This window comes from Poeciliopsis prolifica, unplaced genomic scaffold, assembly GCF_027474105.1.
Source record: "Poeciliopsis prolifica strain line A6 unplaced genomic scaffold, Auburn_PproV2 SCAFFOLD021, whole genome shotgun sequence".
In the NCBI taxonomy this organism is placed as follows: domain Eukaryota; kingdom Metazoa; phylum Chordata; class Actinopteri; order Cyprinodontiformes; family Poeciliidae; genus Poeciliopsis; species Poeciliopsis prolifica.
The window spans coordinates 5,261,133-5,287,103 of record NW_026562396.1 but is presented as its reverse complement, the minus strand read 5'-3'; the positions used below and the strand labels follow the sequence as shown (position 1 = coordinate 5,287,103).

Genomic DNA, 25,971 nt, shown 5'->3' with positions numbered 1-25,971 from the left:
TTTGTCAAATATTTGGTCGCTTTAGTGATCTGTCACCTGGCGTAACCGACAACGCTATGGAGAAGCTGATTGGTCTGCAGTCGAACTGCTGTGCAGGTTAACCAATCAAATGGCAGTATTTATTTAGAACATTTATTTGGCTTTATATTACGCAATGATAGATTGAAGTACAAGCAATATTGAAAAGTTCAACATAATTGAAATTATGACATGATTTTAACATTCAGCGAATCAAAATTTTTATTACCAAGTTATAAATTAATCGTTTATTCAATACATAACTGACATACTGAAACAAATACGGATACTTTTTTAATTCTAAAGTATGTTTTTAAATGAATTAGTATGACACACAAAATTTTTTATTTATAAATAGGTTGGATTTGATTTGGTTATGTTTGGTCATGAGTTGCTGGAGAAGACCTGTTAGAAAAAAATAGAAGTATCTTCGGACACCTGAGGCGGTGCAATAGCGCCATCTATGCCCGAAAGTGTGTCTCTGCTTCCTACCGCACCTCCTCGCCGCTTCTCTGCAAAACATACCACAGGCCCCGGCTGCTGACTGTCCCTGAAAAAGGACAAGAAACCCCATCAAAATGTCTGATATGGAAGACGACTTCATGTGCGATGATGAAGAAGATTACGACCTGGTAATTAAGATGATTACCACCTGCTTGACTTTTAAATGTGCGTCGTTTATCCGCTGAGAGCTATTACCAAAGTCCCGACAGCACGGGGCTAGTTAGCTTTAGCTCCGAGCTAACATGAAGCTGTCAGTGTATAAACGACGTTAGCTTCCCTGCGAGTGTTATTGCTATTGTTGGTAAAGGCTGATTTAAGAGAAATATCACCAAGCATTAACACTGTCACTGACAGAGGTGCTTGAGAAAACACGTCGCGTTACGATAATTTATTTCAGGGCAATCACTGAGCAAGTTACGAAGTCATGTTGTTAGCTAACTGCACGTTAGCCAATGGACCTACCATGCTTACCTCTGCTTCATGAAGGGAATAGTTTGATGCCATGATGAATACTGACTCTTATAAACTCAGGAATATTCAGAGGACAGCAATTCAGAGCCAAACGTGGACCTGGAGAACCAGTACTACAACTCCAAAGCCTTGAAGGAGGACGATCCCAAAGCAGCACTTAGCAGTTTCCAAAAGGTGCAGTTGAGCTCCATAAAGGCAATCTGTGTGTCTGTAGAGCAAAATATGCACATACTCTGCATGTTTGTTCTGTACAGGTATTGGAACTAGAAGGAGAGAAGGGGGAGTGGGGTTTCAAAGCTCTTAAGCAGATGATAAAAATCAACTTTAAGTTGGTAAGTCATGTCCCGCATGTTCAATTGAATTGTTTTACTCTTTTCCCATTAAATCAGGGTTGTTGTCATTGTCTTTTTTTTCTTCTCTACACCATAGACCAATTTTCCAGAAATGATGAACAGGTACAAGCAGCTCCTTACATACATCCGAAGTGCTGTTACCAGGAACTACTCAGAAAAGTCTATCAACTCCATTCTGGACTACATTTCTACCTCTAAACAGGTGTGTTTCTGCATATGGATATGTGTCAACTTCTTATTTCACTAATTCTTCCCTCAAATTAAAGTTGAAAAGATAAAAATATTTGCATATTGACTTTTGCAAAGATCTCAATAATTCTGTATGCAGCCAATCTTTGCAAAAATATACAGACACACTTTTATCACTCTCCTACTCTATCTTGTTTTGCTGTTTGCATTGCTGTGCATATCAAATTGCTGTCCTTGTGAACACAGATGGATTTGCTGCAGGAGTTCTATGAAACCACATTGGAGGCTTTGAAGGATGCAAAAAATGACAGATTGTGGTTTAAAACCAACACAAAGGTACACAAGCATCAATCTTCTGTTGTACACAGCCACTTACTAGTAAAATGTGCTCTACAATTCCTTGTTGTTTCATTTCTATAGTTGGGAAAGCTGTACTTGGAGAGAGAAGAGTATGGAAAACTTCAGAAGATACTTAGGCAACTTCACCAGTCATGTCAGGTAATAAATCTAAATATCGTGCATGAAATAATATTTCTCTTAAGGTCAGAGGCTAGTTTAATTCAGGTCTGACTCATACATTAACTGATTAAGTAGATATTCCTTTATTCATTCATATTTGTATTTAAATCCAGACAGATGATGGAGAGGATGACTTGAAAAAAGGGACACAGCTGCTGGAGATCTACGCTTTGGAAATCCAAATGTACACTGCACAGAAAAACAACAAGAAACTGAAAGCGCTGTATGAGCAGTCGCTTCACATTAAGTCTGCTATCCCTCACCCTCTCATAATGGGAGTTATTAGAGGTTTGCGCTCTTTAAAAAAAAAAGATAACTTGAGCTGTGTGCGCTTTAACATTTTGCAATTATAAAGCTGTTTGTGGAATAACTCGTCTTCGATTGGTCCCCGCCAGAGTGTGGAGGGAAGATGCATCTAAGAGAGGGCGAGTTCGAGAAAGCGCACACGGATTTTTTCGAGGCCTTCAAAAACTACGACGAGTCTGGAAGCCCACGAAGGACGACGTGCCTGAAGTACCTGGTCTTGGCCAACATGCTAATGAAGTCGGGGATAAACCCTTTCGATTCTCAAGAGGTGTGGTTTTATGTTTGTTTATTTGTACGGCATACTTAGCTTCAGTTAAATAATGCAAGTGGGAGCTGGAATGATTGCGCCACCTGAGCACACAGTTAAACTTTGTTTTAAAACTCAGCAGAAAAAATTCTAATCAGGGTAATAAAGTATACTTTAACACTTACTTTTTGCAAATTTTAACTTCTTTTTCTCTCCCTAAGGCCAAACCATACAAAAACGACCCAGAGATCCTAGCTATGACAAACTTAGTAAGGTGAGTGTCCATTTATGAAAGCATAACCACAATAAGAGAGCTGAAATGTTAATATCGACTGATAAATTTGGAATAATTTCTGAGATTTAGACAGTAGATGTGGATCTTGGAGTCTGCTGAACTCACACTTCTTCACACGAAGAAGTAAAGAGTTTCACTTCTTTTGTTGTACGTGTTGCTCTAAGAAATTTTCCGAGTGAAGCAAGTGAAGAGTGAGAAATATGTTTGTAATGATAAGAAGAGAAGTTAATATGAATCAATGTTTCACATGCAAAGGTTTTGTCTTGTGGTCAGATGCTCACACTGCCACTTTTGTATCGCCTTGCAAAATTATTTACACATCATTGGTTTCTCACATTACAGCTAACAAATTTATTGGAGCTTTTTCAGATGGACTCAATGCAAAGCAACAGATGAATGTGAAATATATTTTTTAAAGAAAGACCAGATTTACAAAATTTCCTGTGAAAAATTTCCCAAAGAATCAACATGTAAATGAAGTGTGGTGTATATATGCACTTGGTCCCTTTTATTATAACAATGAAAAAGTTGTCCTATGTGAGTCTAATGGGATGGATAGAATAGAATATAATATACTTTATTGATCCCCAAAGGGGAAATTACTTATTGGTTGAAAGCTATATGTGTTCACACCACATTTTTTAGGTTTTAAAAAAAATAAAACCATGCACCTTTTTCTTCTGCTTTAGATGCTTGCTGCTTTATGTTGGTATATCAGATAAAACATGAAAACATGTAAGGGATGTGAATATTTCTGTAAGCATCGTACAACCAGAGTGAGCAGTTTTTCTTGTCTATGTGGATATCATCTATAGTTTAGCCTTAGCAAGAACATTGTTTGTAAAACCATTCACTGCAAATGACCGAACAGTTCTGTATCAACGCAGTTTATAGAATTTGTAGCAATAAGAGGCTTTTGCACATTTCCTGCTTCATTTTTTGCAAGCTTTTGTTCCATTGTTTACACAGATACCAGATATTGTCAGTAAAGACTCATTTCCTGTGAAATATATAAGATTGAATAAGAATTACAAGAAACTAAGAATGGAAACCCAAAGCTACTATAGTACAAGAATAGAGTTTAGAAGAAATATTTATAGAACATTTTGCAATATGTTTGACGACTTTCAGGGTGGCTGGGGATGCGAACTGAGGTTCCAGAGATCGCAGAAACATGGGAATTTTTCAAACAACTGAGACTGTTTTCCTTTTTCAGCGCCTACCAGAACAATGACATCACCGAGTTTGAGAAAATCTTGAAGACAAATCACAGTAACATAATGGACGACCCGTTCATTAGAGAGCACATAGAGGGTGAGTAGAGGACGCGACCGCAGTCAGTTTGCCTGAACAGTCGTTAAACTGTGTGATGTTATGTGACGTTTCAGAGCTCCTGCGTAACATTAGAACTCAAGTCCTTATCAAACTCATCAAACCATACACAAGAATACACATCCCCTTCATTTCTAAGGTGAGTCTGAAAATTTGTGCCTATTTTCTGGCACCAGAACTTTTAGGACTTGACAGATTTTTTTTCCTCAGACGCTCAAACTTGTGGCTACCTGACCAAATCATTACTTGTGAATTCAAATTTATCTACTTACTCAAATGTGTATTTTCACAAATTACATACAGAAATCCAGAATTGTACTTTTCATATGATGATATATTTTCGAATGTCTCGGTCATTACAGAGTGTCTACAATGTAGGACCTCTTATGTGTTGCTTTTCTGTTTTTTACTCGTACATCTTTAACCAGTTTGAGAACTTGTCTGCTCTGTGTTGTTTTAGGAGTTAAACATTGACGTGTGCGACGTGGAGAGTTTGCTGGTGCAGTGCATCTTGGATAAGTAAGTTTGGCCTTTTGTGTGCTGAGAATAAGAAGAAAAGAAGGAAAAAAACAAAACACCAGCTCTCCTGTTCCTCATAGTTCGAATCCCTTGACCTGTAAGAGTTAAGCATTGCGAATTGTCTCACCGTTAACTAAGGCTTAGTTGCTCGCTCTGTCGGTTTTAAACATTACTTTTCAAAAGGGTTTCAGACAAGTACAGTGGAAGCTCAGGAAATTAAAGTAAGAAAATATTATATTAGTTACAGGAAGAAAAGACTGAAATGTAATACTTTCAGAAGAAAAATAAATTGCAGATTTGTAACACTAGTTTACCTGGAAACACATGGCAGTAGGATGCATTATGTAAACACAAACCAGTGAAGTCGGTCTGATGCTATGTACAAGGTTCTTTTCTGCCATTCGTGTGTATGTTATATTGATTGTGCTAATTATGCAAGCAGTGTTGAAGACTGCATCTTTTCAGCATCATCATACAGCGTTATATTCAAGCTGTAATGTTTCACTTGTAAAAATGAACAATAACAGACAGTAGGAAGTGAAACCACTTGTTTAATGCAACTTTCCTTTTGTTTATGCCAAGTAATTTCTTGTCATTTGTTGCATTTGTGATCAATTTACCTGATTTCCCTAACTGTAAACGAACTAAACATTAATTTTTAAATAATGAAGATGTCACATATCTGAATTGTGTCCACAATAAATGCCCTTTTATTTTTTGGGTTTTCCACAGCACGATCCATGGACGAATCGACCAGGTCAACCAGCTTCTAGAACTGGACTACCAGAAAAGAGGAGGCGCTCGCTACACAGCGTTAGACAAATGGACAAATCAGCTGAACTCCTTGAACCAAGCCATTGTTAGCAAGCTCACATGATGGGATATCGAATGAAGAGACAAAGGAAAATGGCATGTTTGAATACATCCATAATGTATGCTTATGTGCTTCTACGAGTAAATCTGCTCAGGCGAGAGATACACCGCTCGTGTTTTGAGAATGCATCAGTTTCACGAGGACTCCATGAACCCCAGGAACATGTTTCTTTCTGTTCTGATCAGAGGAAATCACAGACTCCTGTTTTTTTTTTTTTTGTTTGTTTTTTTTTTTATGTTGATTGGCCGTGACTTTCAGGTGCAGCAGACAAATATTTTGGTTGTATAAAAAGTTCAAATGTGTATGAAAGTCTGTACACAACATTTTAATGTATACTGTTGCCTGTTGTTAATAAACTTGATTTCCCTCGGCACTATAAAAGGTCTGAGCTGCTTTCCGGTAGCAGTAAGCTTTAAAAAGTGTCCTAAGATAAATGTGGAGTTACGAATAAAATTTTCACTCTCCAAACATTTTTATCTTAATAAGGCATAGTTGAAATTAGAATTTTATATATCTAACTTCATGTTGTGTTTTTTCTTGCATCACAAAACTAATTATGCTTTCTTTTAAATGCGGTCTTTTGGTGCACAGCTAAATTAAGTATAAAGTAGACTTAAAGCACCTAAAAGTCTCATTTAGTACTTATGAAAATGGAATACAAATTCTGAATTATTTTTATAATTCTCATATATATACGAATTAACAGCTTCCGTTTCAGATAACTGGGTCCATTCCTTTACAGTTAGCCGCCGAATGATTTGGGTGGGAGCGGCGGCAAACAGCGAGGGGGTGGTAGGTGGAATCCGTCTACTGGCGCAGAAAGATGCAACACCAGTCTGTGAGAATGTGGATAAACACGCCATTAACTGTTGACAAATGTGCTGCATAGTATATAATGTAGCTAAGCGTATTAAGTTTGAAAAATGATAAGACAGTTCACGACATCCAATACAACCGTGTTATGTTTATATCTGCCTTAAAGTGAGAGTGTTGTCGTTGAATGTAAGCGGGTTACAGTGTGTATTAATAAGTCAAAGTCCTGGATGTCAAATACAGCTCGAATTGAAACGCAAACTCCTCCTCGTCGGCTCTTGTATGTCTCGCCGGCTGGGAAATGATGCCGAGCTCCTCCCATTTCCTCATCTACAGCAGTTTTCCCTTTGTAGGCAGACGGCGCTTCACGCTCGCAGCTGACGCAGCAGCAACAGTTAACGGTGGAGCTCGTGAGAACAGCGGGTCGCTCTTCGGCTTCAGCGGTTGATATTATTTACAATGAAGAAACTAAGATGGGCTCCGTCCTGACAGTGTCCACATAGTGATCAATGACGATCTGTGGCGGAGTCGGTGACTGACATGGACGCTGGTGACATTAAGGTACGCTTTATTTTGCTCTGTTTTTGATTGGTTCAGCTAGCACTTTAGCCTGTGGACAGAAACGGGGCAACGTTAGTTTGGATTGTCGAGGCCGAAATTTAGACTTTTTTTTTGCATTTGTACGAAAAACAACTACTGTTGTTGTTAATAACAACTGCGTCGTCACTTTTTGTTGCGTTCAAATGACCTCTTGAATATTATTCGATAATAGCCGAGAGATAGCTCTTTCTGTTTTTTGGCGACAGCTAAATAAGCTAACCTAAAAAACAGCATTGATGGTATCTTACAGACCCGCAATGCCGCATTGTTATTTAGCCACTGGTAGTTTGGTTTATGCCACCAAACTACCAGTGATAATTATAACCGCATTCCTTTGCGTTTTGTTCCGCCGTGGTCGCAGACTAGCGGTGTGGGCTAGCAGAAGCTAACTTAATATCTCTCAGCTGTCATGAGACGCGGCTGCCTCTTGGTGTAACCTCGTCATATATATATTTATCTAAATATATCTATATATTGTTTCACTTTTGTATCAGCATTTGGATGTAGACAGATCAGATCTGGCAGGTTTCAGTCAGAAAGGAGTGGATGCATGAGTGCTGCTGTCATGAGAGGCGGAGACGTCTCAGTGCGCGGACCATCTGGAGAGGACTGTCCGGTTCTTCTGCGTGTCTGTCATTCCTTTGCAGCTCTCAGCTATGCAGAAAGTTCACGTTGGTTGCGGTCGGATTTTTCCTCCCCTTTTTAAAAGCCAAAGCTTCAATTTAACCTGCCACTGAAAGCATTACACAGCAGTGCTACGTGACTCACAGCTGGTCAAACGAGTCGTGCTAAATGAACTTTCACGTCTGATATAAATGGCTGACTTGAGTGAATTAAGCAGTAAACACATTAGTAGCTCTGACGTTGTCTGCAGACATTAGGATTAAAGATTCTTAGATTTGTTAAAACAACACCATAACAGTAATGACATGTAGAGATTTGATCTCCAAACCCTAATAACCTGTGGCACAATGATCTCAGAAAGCAGCCTGGATTACAAGAAGCAAACAGGACTCATAGATACTGAGGCGCTAGGCGATTTAAGCACTTAAGGAAGTAATCTACTATATTTAATCCTGCCCTAAAAACCTAACTGCTGTAACAATGCCATCAGCTCTTTCTGTAAAAAAAGAAAAAAAAAGTCTACAAAGTTGAAGTATGCTGTGTTGCAACCACGTCGCTCAAGTTCAGTGTAGAATCAGAAACTATCCCATGGTTTCTGAATGCTTAGACAAACGGTGAGATCAGAGAAGCCCGGTCGTTTTGGCTTGGTTCTGTCATCCCAAATGGATGCACATCTGGGTCTGACCTCATTGTCCTTTTTAACAATCGCAGCTTTCTCAGCGACCCTCCCTCTTACTAACACGTACGCACTGATCCACCCATGGTCGAACGGAAAGATGAATCCTCTGGTTTTTCTCCACATATCTCTCTATAGTCATGCTTGTCTACCCCCTGTGTTGTTGTTGCTGTTGTTTTGGGTTTTTTTTTTCAGAATAAACATGAGAAATTTATGTTGCGTCCTTTTGGATAACTAGATAATCCCATGATGCAGTGCCTGCCTTATCCTCTCACACTTAATCCTATAATGGCACACAATCAGCAACAGTATAAGATTGCACAAGCCCAGAGCTACTGCACTGTTAAACTCTGTGGCCACATCACTTTAGATTTGAAGACTATTACCGCTATGTTGGGTTTGAGATGCTTAAAAACAAAAATCTCAATTTTTAAACATAATTTGGGCCTCTTGAGTCATCTAGTAGACTTCTGTCTTCACTGGACGGGTTGAGGTCTCAGAGTCACCTAAGGGAAAGTGAAGAAACCACCCACAAACACCAGCAGTGGGAGACAATAGTTGTCTGTGCAACATCCAGTGGCTGCACTGACACTCCATTCATCCACCACAACCACGGTTTCAGAGAGAGGGGACATCTTTGTACGCTGAACCCGGTCACCTCTTCTTTCTTTGCAAAATGGCAAATTACAATTTGACAACAAATGCCACCACGATGTAGAACAAATGGTGTTAGGAGATAACAAACGATGCTTCCAGATGTCAAAACCATTGCTTTGGTTGATTTTGGATCAAGTGAGTCTTTTTAATGTCTGTGAATTAAAGGCTTGTCATTAATTAAAGTGCCAAGGATAAAAGGAAAAAACAAACAACTTAATTAAAAAGATAAAGGACAAAAATAGCAGCTCATTTTCCTACTAAGGTTACTAAAATCTGGATTTATGGTCTTTTCGCCTCGCTGGCAAAAGTAATGATTAGTTGGTGTAGTTAGATTTATTTATTTTTTTTCGTTCTTCAATTTATTTTGCAGGAGTTTAAAAATAATTACAGAAATAAAGCAAACCAACTTCTCTTAACGAGGTAATTCAGTTTTAGGAGCAATTTGAATGCATGTTTACAATTACCCCTAGTTATAATGCAGCAATGCATCAATCAGAAATGTGTGGCCTATTTTCCCAGCATTTGTTCTTGTAAAGCTTCTCCCTGCCAATGTTGTCATTAGCTGATTCTGTTTTCTATGTAACAACTATAATTAAGAAAAGCATTCAAAGTATTTATCTTTTTTCTTTTTGTGACCGGTCATTAACTTTTTACAGCAAGGGTGACGTCGTGTTGGAGTTGGGTCTGACGATTCTGAGAAGAAGGAAAATGATTATAGAGTTGGCCTTTATTACTCTCAGTGTCATATTTAGAGATCAGAGAGTATTTCATTCACCTCTAATAAAAATAATTACTTATTTTTGTGAAAAAGTAGATGTGATTAATGTGGGTTGGTTGAGAGTTTTCTAATATTTTTGCTCTGACTAAAGCCAGAATTCCCTCCTGTTTGTTGTTTTTAGGAACTTTTTTTAGTTTTGGTTTGAACTTTTGACAAACCAAAACTCCATGCGCCATGGGAAAAAAAACAAGTATTATGTCATAATGGAAAAAAGAAATTATGACCCTTGTATCATGTGACTTTTTTATGGTTAATGACAAGTTGGGTTGTAAAGTGACAGCATCGCTAAGAGTAAATAGACCTCCAGATGTGATCAGCTCAACACACTAAAGTTATAAACCTAAAGGTGCGTGGACTGATTGTCTCTGACGTGCAGTGTTATTATGTAAGCTGACTTTGGAAAAACAATTTTCTTGTTTCTAAAAATATTTAAATGACAGACTTAAAACACATATTAGAGCAAAGTGTTTGTTTCTTAATTTTATTTAATTAAAATGTTTAATTACACATTTTTAATGGAGCCTAGTTTTATATAGTCATTCAGCTCTCTTCAGGTGTTTTAAAGATTTCCTGTCAGGGTTGACAGATATAAAATAATAAATTAACATAATGATTGTTCGATCCACTATCAAATAAGGTCAAATAATTTTTACCACATTTTTATTTCTTTTGCCACCAAGGTTAGTAATATCTGGATTGGTGGCCTTTTAGTTTAGACTGGCTGGCAAATATAATGATTATATGTAAATTTATTAATAAAATATGTTACTAAACTATAATAATAATAAATAAAAAATTAAGGACTGAGAACTTTGAAATCTTGCCAGAAAGTTTGGGAATCTGATGCTTGACCCAGTTTTGAAAGAATAACTCCTAAATGAGGCTCTGAGTGTAAAAATTTGAGGGCCGTCTTCGGGGTTTTGCCCAGCACTGTAAATTAGGTGTTCACTTTTTTGTTGTTGAGGTTTATTACTTTAGCCCATGACTGGAGGCCATAACCTCTTTAGAGTTGGGTGCTGCCCAGAAAAAGAGCCTTCCTCTTCAAGCCGTTCGCCGAGATCCCGACAGCAATTCTACGAGCGGATCTCCTCTGTTTACATGCGTCTGTTTCTCAAATGCATCTTGGCAGCTGGTGATTACTCGACGTCGCTCGTCATGCGGCAGTAATGGTTGCTCGTTTGCGTCTGTGCAGGATGTGAAGCTTTCACCTGAAGTGGAACCATTTATCCCACAGAGGAAAGGTTTTGAAGGATCACTGGTCAGCATGAGTCTCTCCGGAGAGGCAGGCGGCGGCGGAGGAGGGGGCGTCAGCATAGGAGGAGGCAGCGGAGGGGTGGACGCCGCACCCATACCCAGCTACCTCATCACCTGCTACCCTTTCGTCCAGGAAAACCAACCCAACAGGTACCGTGCTGCTTTCACGGGGGGTGAAAAAGCACCAAAACATGTTTCATTTTTATTATTTAATGTCTAAACTCTAAGCTCTAAAATGGCTGACCTAAGATAATTAGATTTAATGTTTTCTCACAATCTGGTTTGCTTCTATCAAAGCAGAACATTGTGTCCCCCATGTTATGTTTCACAACAGAATTATCATCGCATTTTTTAAACATCTTACTTACTTAGAAAAACCGGATTCCTCTGTTCTCTAAAATTCCTTCATTAGAATTGGACGCCTCTCCAGTTTTGGTGTTTATTTTGAACCAAAATAAACTGTAATGTTTCCACCGACGCTTCCTTTGTCCACACTGATCGTCTGTATCCTGCATGCATCCGTTTCTTTGTTTCCTTTCCCACTATTTGAATGCAAGGAAATGCCCACTATAGTACTCTGAGGCTGTGGAAATGTCACGTTGATCTTTATCAGCATTTGCCTGTGTTACAACACTTGGAACAAACCACACGTAAAAACATCATGCATGTTAACTGCCCCAGCTAAAGGAATCTGGGCCTGGTTCAGCCTGGACTTGAGTTAATTCAGTTTTGCGTGTTTAGTAAAATCACTAATCAAGACATTCACTGTCTGCTTCTTTACAGGCAGCATCCTATGTACAATGGAGGGGAGCTGCGCTGGCCGCAGCCTAACCCCAGCGCTGGAGGTCCATACCTGGCCTACCCCATCTTGTCTTCCCCACAGCCTCCCGTCTCCAACGACTACGCTTACTACCAGATCATGCCTGCACCGTGCCCCCCTGTGATGGGCTTCTACCAGCCCTTCCCTGGGCCGTACGCCGGTCCAGTGCAAGCCGGGGTGGTCAGTCCTGTGTCAGCGGATGTCAGTGAAAGGCCTCTGCCGCTGGGGCCTACATATGGAATGGCCGGCCAGAGAGGGAGGGGCATTCCCCGATCAAATATTCCTACTAAGGTGTGGAGCTTCAGCGATGTTTTTCCACTCACTCTGTTGCTGCATTGAGGCCATTTTGTTGTAGCTTTAACATCTATTTTTCACTTCCTCCAGCAGCCACATGTAGGTGTTTGCCAGGTTCCAAGAGGTCGTCGGCCCCCAACTAGAAACGTTGCCGTGCAAAAAGAGGTGTGCACATTAACACCTGATGGTCGGACCAAGACTGTTATGTTGGTGGATGCAGCTCAACAAACCGGTAAGAACAGTATGACAGTAATTAAACTTATTTTAAAATTCTACTGTTTTTATGTTTTGGGGGGTTTGCTGTAAATGCTAGTTTGAATATCACTAATGCAGCAGAGATGTTGGTTGGACAAGTCCAGCGCCGTGATGTCACGGCACCTCAACTTCTCTTTATTTATGTCAAACATGTAAATTATCAGAGAGAAGTAAAATGAGGAGAAAACACAAATGATCAAACGTACAAAATATTCATATCTGGTTCAAAGGGAGTAGGGAGAAGCAAATGCTTACTAAATCCTACCCCGAATTATGCAGTCCAGTATATACAAAGTGCATTTCAGTCCAGAATGCAGACTGTTGCTGTGCACTGCCTGTCAGCTGGCAGAAGGATGGATTACACATTTCCCTTGGTGAGAAAAATGACAAATTCAGCTGTTTGGAAACACAGGCAGTCACTGGTACGTTTACTAAAGGAGCACTGCCCATATCTGTTTATTAAAGTTTATGTAAAGCTAACGTTGGCCAGTTAAGTTTAACTTAAGCAGTTAACTGTAAGCTGGCTACATGAGCGGATAGCCAGACTTTATAACCAGTTTATAAAAGCTTGATTTACCTGCGTTGTATTTCTCCTGGTGGTTAACATGCTGTTCATGAGAATCTCATGTGAGCCCAGGATTAGTCTGCAGTTGTCTTGCTGGTTGAAGCGTGCGATGACCACATTCCAGGGTTATTAAAAGATTGCTGCTTTTCACATCGTGACAAAGTGCTTTTCCTGTCAGCCGCTAAGGACACAATGACAGTAAGAGCAGTGTCTGGTACTGCTCTGACTGTTATTGTTGATGTTGACGATGCTTCGGGTTAAACAAGAGAAGAACTGGAATGCTGAGATTCCAGTGTGAGACGGGAACATGTGTGCAGCGCATGACGTCACCAATCCAGTCTCTGCTGGGAGAGCGATCTTATGTGAATAGCTTATTTTAGCCGGGCTTTTCTGAATGCAGCGTTTGTGCGGGTGATGGGAATCGTTGAAAACTCTTGAAATTCAATTGGGTGTTTTCAAGGTTTGGAAAGTGCTTGATTTCTGTGTATAGTCTGTGAAAGGGCTTGATAAATGCAATGTAACATTTGATTAAAAGCATAAATTTTGAAAACTTTATTTACAGTGGAAATTTTCATTCACTCAATAAAAGGTCACAACCAATTTTTCCTCTCTTGCTTAGAGAATTACCAAATTTATTCCTATTTGCTAAATGCCTGAAAACAGAATATTGTTTTGTTACTTCTTTATTAGCATTTAATTTTAACAGGAAGGTTAAATTTTGACATGATTTGTTTGGATTCTTTCAGTGTCATAAGTATTTATTATTTCTAATAGCTCAATGACTTATTGAACTGTACAATTGAAATAAAGGTTGGATTATATTACCAGTACATTATAATCAGCAATATTATTGATTTTTATTTATTTATTTAGTTTTGCTAAATTTGTGTTTTGTTCTTGGACCAGTCAAGTGTATAGGGTGTGTGAGAGACTTTTGTTTACAATGTTGGTACATTATAGAATACTATCACAAGGTTATATTAATAAAATTAATAAATTATGTATTATAGTAGCGTATCGAACCTCTCTGTTATGGTGTAAAAATTTGAAAGCTACCTTGAGAAGTGCTTGAATTTTACTCTATGGGGAAAAATTGCACTAACCCTGTAAATTTCAGTAATTCTTAGTGTTTATCTTTTTTTTCCCCCACCTCCCTCAGACTTCCCAGGTGAAGTGACGGGGCGTTGTGCCTCTGAGCAGGTCAGTGCACAGATGTGGAAAAACCGAACAAAGAGAAGACGAGCTTCGCACCCGGCTGAAGGCTACAACGAGCAGGGTGCCAGCGAGGCAGATATTGACAGCGACAGCGGCTACTGTAGTCCCAAACACAACCAGGCCGCCGGAGTGACACAGCAAACTCCAGAGAACACCGCCACGCCGGTGGTATGTTGAGGTTTCTTTGCTTAGCTGAAGATCCAAACGAATCTAGACCTCCATCTTTTAAGCCGTACCAGTGCATCCGGATGTGTTGCTGTGTTTTATGTTACTGCGATCATACCAGTTTAAATTTACCTATAACTCAAATTGTCTGTTAGCTTGAACATTGATAAAGTTTAGCACAGTGTGCTTAAAGCGTCCTGTGGTAAAGGAGGGAGTAAATTCTTCAAAATATTAAAATCTTCAACTGTTTATGTTCTGAGGCACACATGTGAGAACATCTGCATCTCTCCTGGATTATTTAAATATTAAATTAAGCAAATAAGAGAGGTAGTTTTAGGTGTGTGATTAGGACGCGTTTCATTGTCATCTCCAAAGGAAGGCAACACGAACGTCCGCGTTGGCAGATCTTGCTTTGAAATTTGCTTGAAAAATGCAGGTGTTTGACAAAATATTCTAGAAAATAGCCATTGACAACCATGAGATCAGGTGGCTTAATATTTTTATTGCCACAAATCATCTTATAAACATTTTGTAATTATACCTGAAATTATTTTAATCTTTTAAATGTTCATCATATCAAATTATTTTATGTCTTTGTTTTCTCAGGGAGTGGAAACTGGTGTGGTGACAGGTACGTTTAGACCCTCAGATTTAAAAAAAAATAATATAGGAATAATACCTCCCTGCTAAATGGTATTTTTTCTTATACTTTAACATTTTCTTTTATTTGCCAGCAGGTACCTGGGTAAATGTAGCATCTCAGGTCACTCCGAAGTACTGGAGGGACCGAAATGGCCAGTTCCACCGAGCCGATCAGAGGAAGATTCCTGAACAGAGAAATTTGCCACAAGTAAAGTTTTTACACAGCATCTAAATTAAACAACGAAGGTCATGACTGTAGTTTTATTTCCTTTCCTATCATGCCCTTCTTACCAGAGTAGATCCACAAGTAGTGATGGGTAAACCTTTTATTTACTTGAATTACTGTTTTCCCACCAGGATTTCCATAATGGTTACTCAGGACATTTAACATCCAATCAATCAGAGCAAATAATCCAGTCAGCAGTGGTCACTGGTGGGGATCTCACTCCAGAGCCACTTTACTTTGAGGTTAGATGAAGCATTGGTCTGTTTCTGTGTGAATTTTAGCAAGACAAAGGCATTTCAGCCGCCGTGTTTCAAAAGTAACTAAACCTCCGCGTGTTTTCTAGGATGAGGATGAGTTTCCAGATCTTGCAGCTGGAGGATCTGTCCAACGCAGCACCAAACCTGAGCCTGCTCAGGCTCAGACGCACGCACAACCTAAACTGCCTAAAAATCTGGTGAGAGAAATGCTTTTCTACATATCTGTAGGTTTACGGTCAAACATCTCATTGACCAAAACTGCCTCTGATGAGTCTTTTTATCATGTTGGAGGAAGAATTCTGCTTTTGAGTCGTCTTCGGAGTTAGAGCTCTGGAGTTGATGCGCCCAACGTCTCTGCTCAGTAGCAAAAAAAAGTGTTTCTGACTAAGATCATCATGGTTACGCATTGCAGCTGGATGACCTACCAGAAAACTCTCCAATCAACATTGTGCAGACACCCATTCCCATCACTACCTCCGTTCCCAAGAGGGCAAAGAGTCAGAGGAAGAAGGCTCTGGCAGCCGCCCTGGCCACCGCCCAGGAGTATTCTGAAATTAGCATGGAGCAGAAGAAATTACAGGTACGGACAAAGCATTCTGATCCACAGCGCTGCACGTGCAATAATATTTTTGTTCCTCTAAATTGGTTTAGCATGTGCTCTTGCAGGAAGCGTTCACCAAGGCAGCGGGGAAGAAGAGTAAAACCTCGGTTGAGCTCGACTTGGGAGACATGTTGGCTGCTTTGGAAAAACAACAGCAGGCTATGAAGGCCAGACAACTCACAAATACAAAGCCACTATCTTTTACAGGTATATATCGTATTTCAAGAGGAAATACTTCAATAAAAAACATGACAGAACGTGTAACGGCTTAATCTCGGATTTTTCCACATGATGCGCTGATTTTAAAATAACTGGTGGAGTGTTTCCTGTCTCTTCCTCTTCCCAGTTGGAACGACCACTCCATTCCACAGCTCGGGCTCCACCAGTGTGCCGTCCATGTTGAGGGGTCACCAGCAAGCCCTCTCGGCCCCACACAACACTTTGGATTCCACTGCACCGCGAGTAAAGAGGGGGAAGGAGAGAGAAATTCCCAAAGTGAAACGCCCTACTGCCCTTAAAAAAGTTAGCAAATTAAACTTAATAATCCGCGGCTGCTTGAAGAAATAAAACCTTGTTTTTCTTCATTTTTGTTGCTTGTGGAATTATTCTTTGACAGTCTTCTCCTTTCCATTCTTGCTGTTTTCTAGATTATCTTAAAAGAGCGTGAGGGGAAGAAAGGAAAGTCATGTGCAGAGCAAGACTCTGCAGGCCCCGATGAGCACGGAGACGAGTGCCTCCAGTTTACCGATGATTTGTCGCGTGAGCCGGCATCCCAGGAAGGTGAGCTCATCAATACACAGTACTGTGGGAACTTGCTCTCCGACTAAATGCTGCAGACTGTACTGCGTTGATACTGGATCATAGAAGAATAATTTGGAGAAATCCCCAAAAATTCGATTAAAATATTGTGAATTTGGGCTGCAAAGATTATTTGTGATCATCGATTATTGAAATGTCAACTAATTTAGTAGTCGATTAATCATTAGAGGATGCAGACTCAAAATAAACGACATAGCCAGAGTAGCAATTAAGCTAAGACTGTACAAAAAATATATCATTTTGCATTTAAAATAAACAAAACAATAAATCTTTGTCTGTAAATAGGTTTTTGCCAAAACTAATCAAGTGGTACTTTTAGCTTCTCCTGGTTCAAACTTACCAGAGGAACGATGTGTTATAAAATATTTCTCTTATTTAAGAAGAATTTACTTCATTTGCATATTTTCTAAGATTGTCTGAAAAAGGCTTAAGTGGTTGGATTAAAGAAGAAATTCTCAAATGGGCCTTTCTTTAAATCTAATTAATCATCAGAATAATTGATATTTTAATTGAATAATAAAATTGTTATTTGCAAGTGGTTCATTAAAATATTTCGCATGTTACACATTTTAAGTAATTATAAAACAACATGCAACTATTGCCATGAACTCACCTAAACCTCTAATATTGGTTTGAAAGTTCGATAGTGGTTTCAGTAATGCTTAATTCTGTTAGCTTGAGTTTTTGAAGTTGTTTTTAACGAAACGTTTTCTGCTGGTGGTTTGTGTGACAGAAACCGGCCTGAGCGTCCCCAGTGACGGTTCCTTGTCCCCGGCCAGCCAGAACTCCCCGTACAGCATCACTCCGGTGTCACAGGGTTCTCCTGCCAGCTCCGGAATCGGCAGCCCGATGGCTTCGAACGCCGTCACCAAGATCCACAGCCGGCGTTTCAGAGAGTGAGTGTCCGCTCCGACCCCACGTGGAAATGTTATTAGCCATCTCTGGTATTTGGTTGTCTGGAAATATTCACTACGCGGTGGGCAGAATTTGTTGGTTCAGCAAATCTGTGTCCCACTCCAAAAACACCTTGGCTGTGAGAAGCAATGGGTGGCTTTAATGAGTGGGAAAGGACAATAAAGAATTGTAGAGTGTGGCACAAATGTCTAGCACTTGGTAAAACTGGATGCTTGACGTCTCAAACACAGCTTTGTTCCTACATGGTCTCACTTAAAGGCCCTTTGTCCCAACCTACCGCTTTCTAGCTGTCTGTTTCTTTTTCTTTTAAAGTCTCCAAAAGGCCTCTGTGGTCAAAGCTCCGCCTCTGAGATCCAGCTGCCAAGACGCTGTATCGTCACAATCACACCATGTTGACCTTTTGATGAATATTTCAGATATTTTTTTTATCTGTTGTGCTGTACTGTAAGGCTGAAGGCATTTCCTCTTCCTGAAAGTGAATTGCAGCAAAGATACGCAGTTAGCTGTGTGGGTTGTTTTGAGCAGCTGTGTGATCTTTCTTTACCAGCTGCAAAAGTTGACCACAGTTTGGCTTGAAAGCCTGACGTAAAAGCACAAAGATGTTATTTAAGCTATTTTAGCAGCTAATTGCCTAAAGTCTAAAACTATTGTGTCTCTGCACTTTATTAGTCACTATGATGACTGCTTTTGTCATAAATAACTTCTGTTAATTGTTAAAAAATTTAAATAATATTAAACTCTAATTACCAAACAAAAGTTTAACAAAATTAACTTTTGTTAATTATGAAAAAAATGAATAAAAGTTAATGTCAAATCAATATGAAATGTTAGCATATATGAGCCATTTAAAGTGTGTATGAAGATACCTGTAGCAAAACATAAATAAGTACTATAAAGCTATTTCTTCATTTAATTTTTATAGGTTTTCAGAATATTGATGAAAATGGCATTAAACTTCTTTTTTAGCCATGATTGCATCTCCAAAGAAAAACTCTTACACTTTTTGTTTAAAACGTTATAGTGGAGACTACCGTTTTCATGATGACTTGTTTTTAGAAACTCCATTTACGAGTGCGTCTTATTTAAAACGCATTCATTTAGATATTGACATTATTGTCACAGTAAAATGTGATTGAAACAGCATGAAGTAAAGTGGACTTGGTTGGCTGAGTCCGCTCATTAGCACACCCAGGTGCAGAGCTAGACTAGCATGCCACAAAATGTTTCCATAAACAGATATTCATTGAAAAGGAAACCAGACAGAAAATTTGTCTAACTTTAGAGTGAAAACTTTTATGACACTTCTCATTTGATGCAGGAGCTTTTATCTGGCTTTGACACTTGATCTAAACGTAGCTGAATTATGCAATGTGATCTCATGCACCGCTGGGGTCTGCAGCCAGGCACCAGTTTGGAGGAAAATATTTGTTTTGTTAAAAAGTTCAAAGATCGACTTTTGAATTTTATGTTCGCCTACAATACTGAGATTATCTTAGGCAGCTTCTTCCTTTATGGTGCTTATGTGAGGCATCAGTAGTTGCCACTAACATAATGACGACCTATAACCTTTCAACCTCATACTTCCCACCCCCCTCCCCCCGCCCCCCCAATCCTCCATGTAGGTACTGTAACCAAGTCCTGAGTAAGGAGATCGATGAGAGCGTGACTCTGCTGCTGCAGGAGCTGGTTCGCTTCCAGGAGCGGGTCTACCAGAAAGACCCCACCAAAGCCAAATCTAAACGTCGGCTGGTCATGGGGCTCAGAGAGGTCACCAAGCACATGAAGCTGCACAAGATCAAGTGTGTCATCATTTCTCCCAACTGCGAGAAGATCCAAGCTAAAGGTGAGAGTCGGGATGTGTGGGACGCTCAAGCTAAAGGGATCAATTCAGTCAGTGATTTGAGGGTCATTTTTATCCGCTAACGTTTTCAACAGAAGACAATCCTTTTAATGTGACTACATGCTAGCTGAGCTGCAATGATGTGGATGTTTATAGAGAGAAATTCCCTCTTAGTCCAAAAATCATGACTAGAAAAGTCATGAAATAATTTTAATACCAGGTGTGTGAATAATTGGTCGCATGTAAAGGGATTCCAAACCCAGCAGTGTAATAGGTACCGAATGCTCCTGAGCCAAATTACTGTGTTGTTGCACTCTGTTGTTGAGCCGATTTGAAGTTCCAACTGTTTTATGTGTTGCAGGTGGTTTGGATGAAGCGTTGTATAATGTGATCGCCATGGCAAGAGAGCAAGAGATCCCGTTCGTGTTTGCCTTGGGCAGGAAAGCTCTTGGACGCTGCGTCAACAAGCTGGTGCCTGTTAGCGTTGTGGGAATTTTTAACTACTCTGGGGCCGAGGTAGAGCATCACAATCGCCTCAAAGTTTCTCTTGCAATATTATTCTGGACTAAAAACAAAACATCTCCAGGGATCCTGGAAACAGGATTATTTGTGATTTTCTTATTTGTCGCACTTTTTTTTTTTTTTTTTTTTTTCTCAGGGTCTCTTCAATCGCCTGGTGTCACTGACAGAAGAGGCGAGGAAGGCCTACAAGGACATGGTGTCTGCCTTGGAGCAGGAGCAGGCCGAGGAGGCTCTGAAAAATGACAAGAAGGTCCCACATCACATGGGTCACTCACGCAACCACTCAGCTGCCTCCGCCATCTCTTTCTGCTCCATTTTCTCTGAGCCCATCTCAGAGGTCAATGAAAAGGAGTATGGTGAGCTCAGGTTTCATGTCTGGCTTTTGGGTCATGTTTGAATTGTACGCCAACTTCTCTCTTGTCTAAGAGAGAAAAGAATGATAGCGGACTTCTCTTTAGCTAGATATTTAGAGTTCTGCAAAAAATCTGAGTCTCTGTCAGAGCAGGGTTGCTGTGGTGTCTTAAAATGTCTTTAAAAAAACAAGCTAAAAACGAGATTTTCGTCCGAGATATTATATTTAATTTAGTCAAGTTTTATTTTTGGTCATTTGGTGAAGAATTGAGGACAATAAATGTTTTTTCATTAAGATTTTCATATGGCTCTTGTAACATGGCATGTTGGTCTTGCATTTCATTCATAAAAGTCTTGAAAAAATCTTTAAAATGATTTAAATGTAACTTTCTGAAACAGGCAAGCATCCTGTTAGACTAGTAATGGTGAAATTCTTCTGAATTTCTAAATCACCACAGAAGAGCCAAAACCAAACCAGTAGAGGAGAAATATGTTCCTTCACAGGGTGACAGGGAGAATGCATTTCTTTATGGTCAGGACAGACTACACAAAATTGGAGAACACATTCTCAATCGTCTTGGTTTGAATTGTTTGGTGTATCGCCACCTGTTGGTGCAGTGAGGTTATTGCAGCGTTTATAATTGGAGTCCCATCTCTTCTCGTTCCCATAAATGGGGAAATATTCTAAAAACTTGAGTGTTACTTTGACGTTAAGCACATTTGCAGTTTTTATAATAGGTTTGTGTGGTTTAATTTCTAATTCTAAATATTTTGTGACAGCCATAGACAATTCCTCTGTTCCTCATTGTGGAATAACATTCCACAATGTATAAAGTCCATTTACACACCTTCTTTTGTGATCACCGTTAGGCGCCCATTGCGTAAACGCTGCTTGTCTTCTATTTTGTAACCTGTCGTGCGTGTGTGTGTGTCTGTTGTGTATAATAGTGTGATTTTGGGTATCTGGAACGCAAGAGCACAGGAACTTGCTATAAAACTGCAATTACGCTGTTTCATTTTTGTTTTAATTTTTTCCTGTTTAAAATCTACATAAATAATTGAAAAAAATGGAACAAAAAATGTTTCCTTTTCTCCTTCAGAGACGAACTGGAGGAGCATGATGGAATCATCAGATGCGCCGGAGCCTGCAGAGACGGAGCCGTGTCGCCCCGCGGCCTCCACAGTCTCCCAGAGTAATAACAGTGAGACGTCAGCAACCACCAGCACCACCACAACCACCAGCAGCAACAGCAGCGTCCCTCCAGGCTCCACTAACCCCCAGCCCAGGACAGGCCCCCCGACGCAGGGTCCCGCTGAGAGAGACGAGGTCAGGGCCGACGATCGGCTGGAGCTGGCCTCTCAGAGCACGGAGACGGGATCGTTGGACGGGAGCTGCAGGGGGCCGCTGACCTCCTCGATCACCTCCACCACTTCCACCCTGGTCCCTGGGATGCTGGAGGAGGCCGAGGAGGAGGACGAGGAGGAGGAAGACTACACTCCAGAACCTATTTCTGTCGAAGTGCCCACCCTGAGCAGTCGTATCGATTCCTGGGTCTCAAAGACCCTGGAAAACATGCACCTTGGGAAAAGCCAAGAAAGTACAGAGGAAGAGGACGAGGAGGAGGACGAAGAGGAGAGGGGGCAGAGCGGCGACGAGGACGACCTGGACTCGGCAGATGTCACAGAGCCGAAGGTGGAGGAAAAAGAACAGGTGGAAACTAAGAAAGCCTCAGTCTGAAGCGACTCCAGTGTTTCCTCTCCACATCCCGTCTGTCCTCGATCTCTCTCTTCATCCCTCCGTCTCCTCCATGTGTGACCCCTGACACCAGGCATTATCTCAGGAATCAACCTGTCGACCAACATTCACACACGTCGCAGAAGATCTGACCAGCTCACAGACCAAACCACCCCTCACACTACAACAAGGACGCCCTCCCTTCTTCAACCCAGAACCTGCAACACTTGAATCCAGAGGGAGGGGAAACTTCTTTAGTTGTTTTTTTTTTCCCTTCACCTCTGAAGCTGAACTCTTTATAGAGACTTTTTCTGGGAGCAAGTGTTGAGAGCGACGCGGAGTTTTGGGAATATTTCTTCATCCAGATCTCTGAAGAGGTTTACAGCTCTACATACAGTTTGTCTGCGTGTGTGTGCTTTACAGACTCATGCGTTCGATTCACTTTGCTGTTTTATTGGCTTTACCTGTATATTAAATACATTGTTTCTTTTGGGTTTTTTTTTCTCCTGTTCATTTTTTTTTTTTTTTTTTTTTGCTTACCAAGTGGTGGAGATTTGCATTTACTACCTAGTTGATTTTGTCATCTGCTTCTAAAGTGTCGTGGGGGGTTTTGTGTTGGAGCCAAAATGGCTCCTCCCTCCCATCCATCAGTCTCCACAGAGTGTTTTTAACGTCTAAACAATGAGTCTCATTCTGTACCTAGATTATTTGAATAACTCTACTTCTAAGAAGCGAAATAGGATTTGTGAATATAACCTTGTCTTGGTGGTTCTACTAAAGCATTTAATGGTTTGTCATATTGATCTTGCCTTGTGTGAAAGTATTAGAGGTTTTGCAATGAATTGGAAATGTAAAATCCCTGACGTGTGCTTCATAAAGAAAAAACAAAGAAAGAAAACTGATCCATATTTGTTTTCTTAAGTGTTTATTTTCCCTGAACGAGTAAGAGGTTGTTGTCCACACAACTCTTCTATTATAAACACTTGAGATTTATTTTTCCATTAAAAAAAAGCATTTTACAAGTGTTTGGGTAAATAAACACCCACTTTACCATCTAGGAAGTTTGGAAATTTACCGGTTTACTGGTAACTGAAACTCATTGATGGTTCCCCTAATATCCATTTCTGCTTCTCTGAAATGAATCACAATGGAGCTCTTCCAGATTTAATAAGCAGTTTTTTCTTTTTCTTAGTTCACCCAACTTCAAGCACCAGTACAGATAAGAAGTTTCCAGTCTAACACAAATTTATGGACCCATTTCTGTAAATACAGGCATAAAAAGAAAAACCAAAAGTCAGATTTGTATTTAAACCCCTCCCACCCCCAAAAAACGCAATCATCCCGTTTCTAAAGCCGTTTTATACTTTGAACACTTGGAATCCAATTTGGTAATGGTATTTGATCAATAATCAGACTATTCAGAGATGTAAATGCAACGTGTGAGGCCCTGTGCCAGCGGGTTGTCTGTGTACTTCATGCTTTGAAATAATGAAAGTATTTCTGGTTTAATTAAAGGTACGCTGAGTGTGTGTGTGTGTGTGTGATGAATTCCATCAAAGTGTTTTGATGTGGTAATTGAAAGCTAATGTGCGCGTGTGTTTTTCTTTCTTCTTTTGCACTATGTAAATACAGTACCGGTTAAAGTCTTGTAACTAATGTGAACAAACAAAAACAGAAAGAAAAAAACAAAAAAAGGTTCAATGAAGTAATTCTATTTTGAGTGTGTTGTCTTTCTATGGATATTTAAAATCGTCTCCCTCTGACTGTACTTCACTTGTGACACTGTCGGAGGCTGTTTCTCATAATCATGTTAACACTCTTAACCTATATGGACTGATGATTAATATCATTAAAATATTGTTTAGGTAAATTATTTTTGACTGATGCCTCATTTTTTTTGCCCACAGCTTCAACACAAGTTTTCTGGAGGTTTAGTTCGGTTTTTCTCCAGCGTTTTGGGTCATGACCTCTTCACCTTGTTCCAAAGATGCTGGGTGGGATTAAAGTGCACTCTTTACTGAAAACTCAAATTTGAATTTATTTATTTGTAAAAATTGCTAGTCAATTGATTTGCACACATGCAATACCTTCCGAAAGTAATACCACCACTTCCTGTAATCCCGTAATATTTGCCATAGCCACCACCGGATTTGCACATCTATTAAAAATCTACTCATTCTTCCTTGGAAAATATCCAGTGTTGCATAAAATATATAAACCTTTTAAATTGAAAAGGTTTATATTGAAACCTTATATTTAAACTGAGAAATTTAGTCTCAGTTTAAACATGAGGTTGACAGAGTCGGAGTGTAGTTTTACAAAATGACCAGTAGGTGGAGAAAAAGCTCCGACAACCTACCAGTCAAAACTTCATACAATAAGATGAGAACTTACTGTTTCACTCTGCCACAAATGTCGTCTTGCAACAGTTTATTTATTTGTTGTTAAAATTAATCCAAAGTATATACAAAGTATTTTACTGTATTGTGTCCTCAAACAGTTATTTCCAACATTATTATTCACCTTTTAAGGTCTAAATGACGTTTCAGCTAAACTACCATAACTTACCCATCATATCCAGTCATTTAACTCCATTCATTTTATTTCCAGGAAAGTTCATGCTTGTGTTTCTATATTTATTTTTTATTTTACATCTTCAGACACATTAATTGATGCATCTTTTTTACGTTTTTGTTTGTTTTTTTCCCCAAAACAAACATTTATTTGTCATTTTGCTACTGTTTTATTTATTGACACTATTTAACTGTTCATAAATGTATTGCAGTGTATTTACTTCCTAAAGGTAAATGGCGGGAAGCTTCCTGTTTGTATTTTCCAAATCTACAGAATTAGAGGGATATTCCATATTAAAATGAACTCAATTTAGATATGTTTTTGCAAAGCACATATCAATGCTTTTTGAGGCACATTTCTTTTCATTTTACTTGTTGAACATGGTCAAATCTTGTTTACTTTGTCCTGAAGCTTCTAACCACATTAACTTAATAATTTTTTCCCCCTAATTGGTTAAAGGGAAATTCAGAATATGGAAACTATTTGCCAATAAACAGCATGTTTTGTGTAACACAGGGACATTTACATTGTACCTGCTTCAATGCTGTTTGTTTTTATTCTGCTCATAGGTCATAGGTCATCATTAATATGTGAAATGTGATGCGGAGAAATTTGCTCTCTTGTAAATCTATAAATAATGAAACGAATAGAGAACAAACAACATAAATTCAAATTTGCGATGCTTATGACTGAATTACCATTGCTAATTCTTAATCTAAACTGCTCACAAACTGTCTGAAGCATCGACATCTGTCCAAAAATCATTGACTGTATGTTGAGAGCTATTGTCTATTTTAGAAGACGCATTTGCGCCTGAGCTTCAACTTCCTGGCTGATGTCTCAACATGATGCTTCAACATTTGCACATAATGTTCTTTCCTCATGATGCCATCTATTTTACGAGGTCTTCCGGTTCCTCCTGCAGCAAAGCAGCCCCACAACATGATGACGCCATCCCCATGCTTCACAGCTGGGACCGTGGTTCAAGGCTTACAGGCATTGTAACACTAGACAAAGTTATTAATATTTAGTGTATTATATTATCACTACAAGATTTGCATGTTTTTGTGTGGTTTTCTATCTCTTGTTTGCATGTATTTATTTGATCTGCACAGCACCCGAGTAAAATGTCATGAAAACAGTCCA

At 39.5% G+C, this 25,971-nt stretch overlaps 2 protein-coding genes across 6 annotated transcripts; both read left to right on the top strand.

Annotated features, from left to right (window-relative positions):
• Positions 1-516: 516 nt before the first annotated feature.
• On the top strand, positions 517-5,733 carry cops2 (COP9 signalosome subunit 2). The gene is made up of 13 exons (XM_055045245.1): positions 517-650; positions 1,054-1,167; positions 1,248-1,325; positions 1,423-1,548; positions 1,782-1,871; positions 1,956-2,033; positions 2,168-2,342; positions 2,450-2,628; positions 2,829-2,881; positions 4,119-4,216; positions 4,291-4,373; positions 4,695-4,753; positions 5,486-5,733. The coding sequence occupies exons 1-13, from the start codon at positions 597-599 to the stop codon at positions 5,628-5,630; spliced, it is 1,332 nt and encodes a 443-aa protein (XP_054901220.1). The 5' UTR covers positions 517-596; the 3' UTR covers positions 5,631-5,733.
• A 1,043-nt stretch (positions 5,734-6,776) lies between these two features.
• Positions 6,777-24,124, top strand: secisbp2l (SECIS binding protein 2-like). Of its 5 annotated transcripts, none has more exons than XM_055045060.1 (18): positions 6,777-7,001; positions 11,010-11,179; positions 11,813-12,140; positions 12,234-12,375; positions 14,123-14,346; positions 14,950-14,974; positions 15,078-15,193; positions 15,343-15,453; positions 15,555-15,665; positions 15,881-16,048; positions 16,135-16,276; positions 16,416-16,591; positions 16,717-16,849; positions 17,622-17,784; positions 19,426-19,646; positions 20,005-20,159; positions 20,302-20,521; positions 21,617-24,124. In XM_055045060.1, exons 1-18 carry the CDS (start codon positions 6,981-6,983, stop codon positions 22,252-22,254), a joined length of 3,264 nt encoding a protein of 1,087 aa, XP_054901035.1. In that variant the 5' UTR covers positions 6,777-6,980; the 3' UTR covers positions 22,255-24,124. The 5 variants fall into 5 exon arrangements, with proteins under 5 accessions (XP_054901035.1, XP_054901034.1, XP_054901033.1 ...); XM_055045059.1 differs by having other exon boundaries at positions 10,968-11,179; positions 12,237-12,375; positions 15,081-15,193; XM_055045058.1 differs by having other exon boundaries at positions 10,968-11,179; positions 12,237-12,375.
• Positions 24,125-25,971: the final 1,847 nt, after the last annotated feature.

What these genes read in the sequence shown, in the direction of transcription:
- cops2 (XM_055045245.1), top strand. Translation starts at nt 597, where the DNA reads ATGTCTGATATGGAAGACGACTTCATGTGCGATGATGAAGAAGATTAC. An exon ending in AACTTCACCAGTCATGTCAG is followed by an intron (nt 2,034 to 2,167) that starts GTAATAAATCTA and finishes ATTTAAATCCAG; the next exon opens with ACAGATGATGGAGAGGATGA. An exon ending in ACCCTTTCGATTCTCAAGAG is followed by an intron (nt 2,629 to 2,828) that starts GTGTGGTTTTAT and finishes TCTCTCCCTAAG; the next exon opens with GCCAAACCATACAAAAACGA.
- secisbp2l (XM_055045055.1), top strand. Translation starts at nt 6,981, where the DNA reads ATGGACGCTGGTGACATTAAG. An exon ending in AAAGCCACTATCTTTTACAG is followed by an intron (nt 16,277 to 16,415) that starts GTATATATCGTA and finishes TCCTCTTCCCAG; the next exon opens with TTGGAACGACCACTCCATTC. An exon ending in GCCCTACTGCCCTTAAAAAA is followed by an intron (nt 16,592 to 16,716) that starts GTTAGCAAATTA and finishes GCTGTTTTCTAG; the next exon opens with ATTATCTTAAAAGAGCGTGA.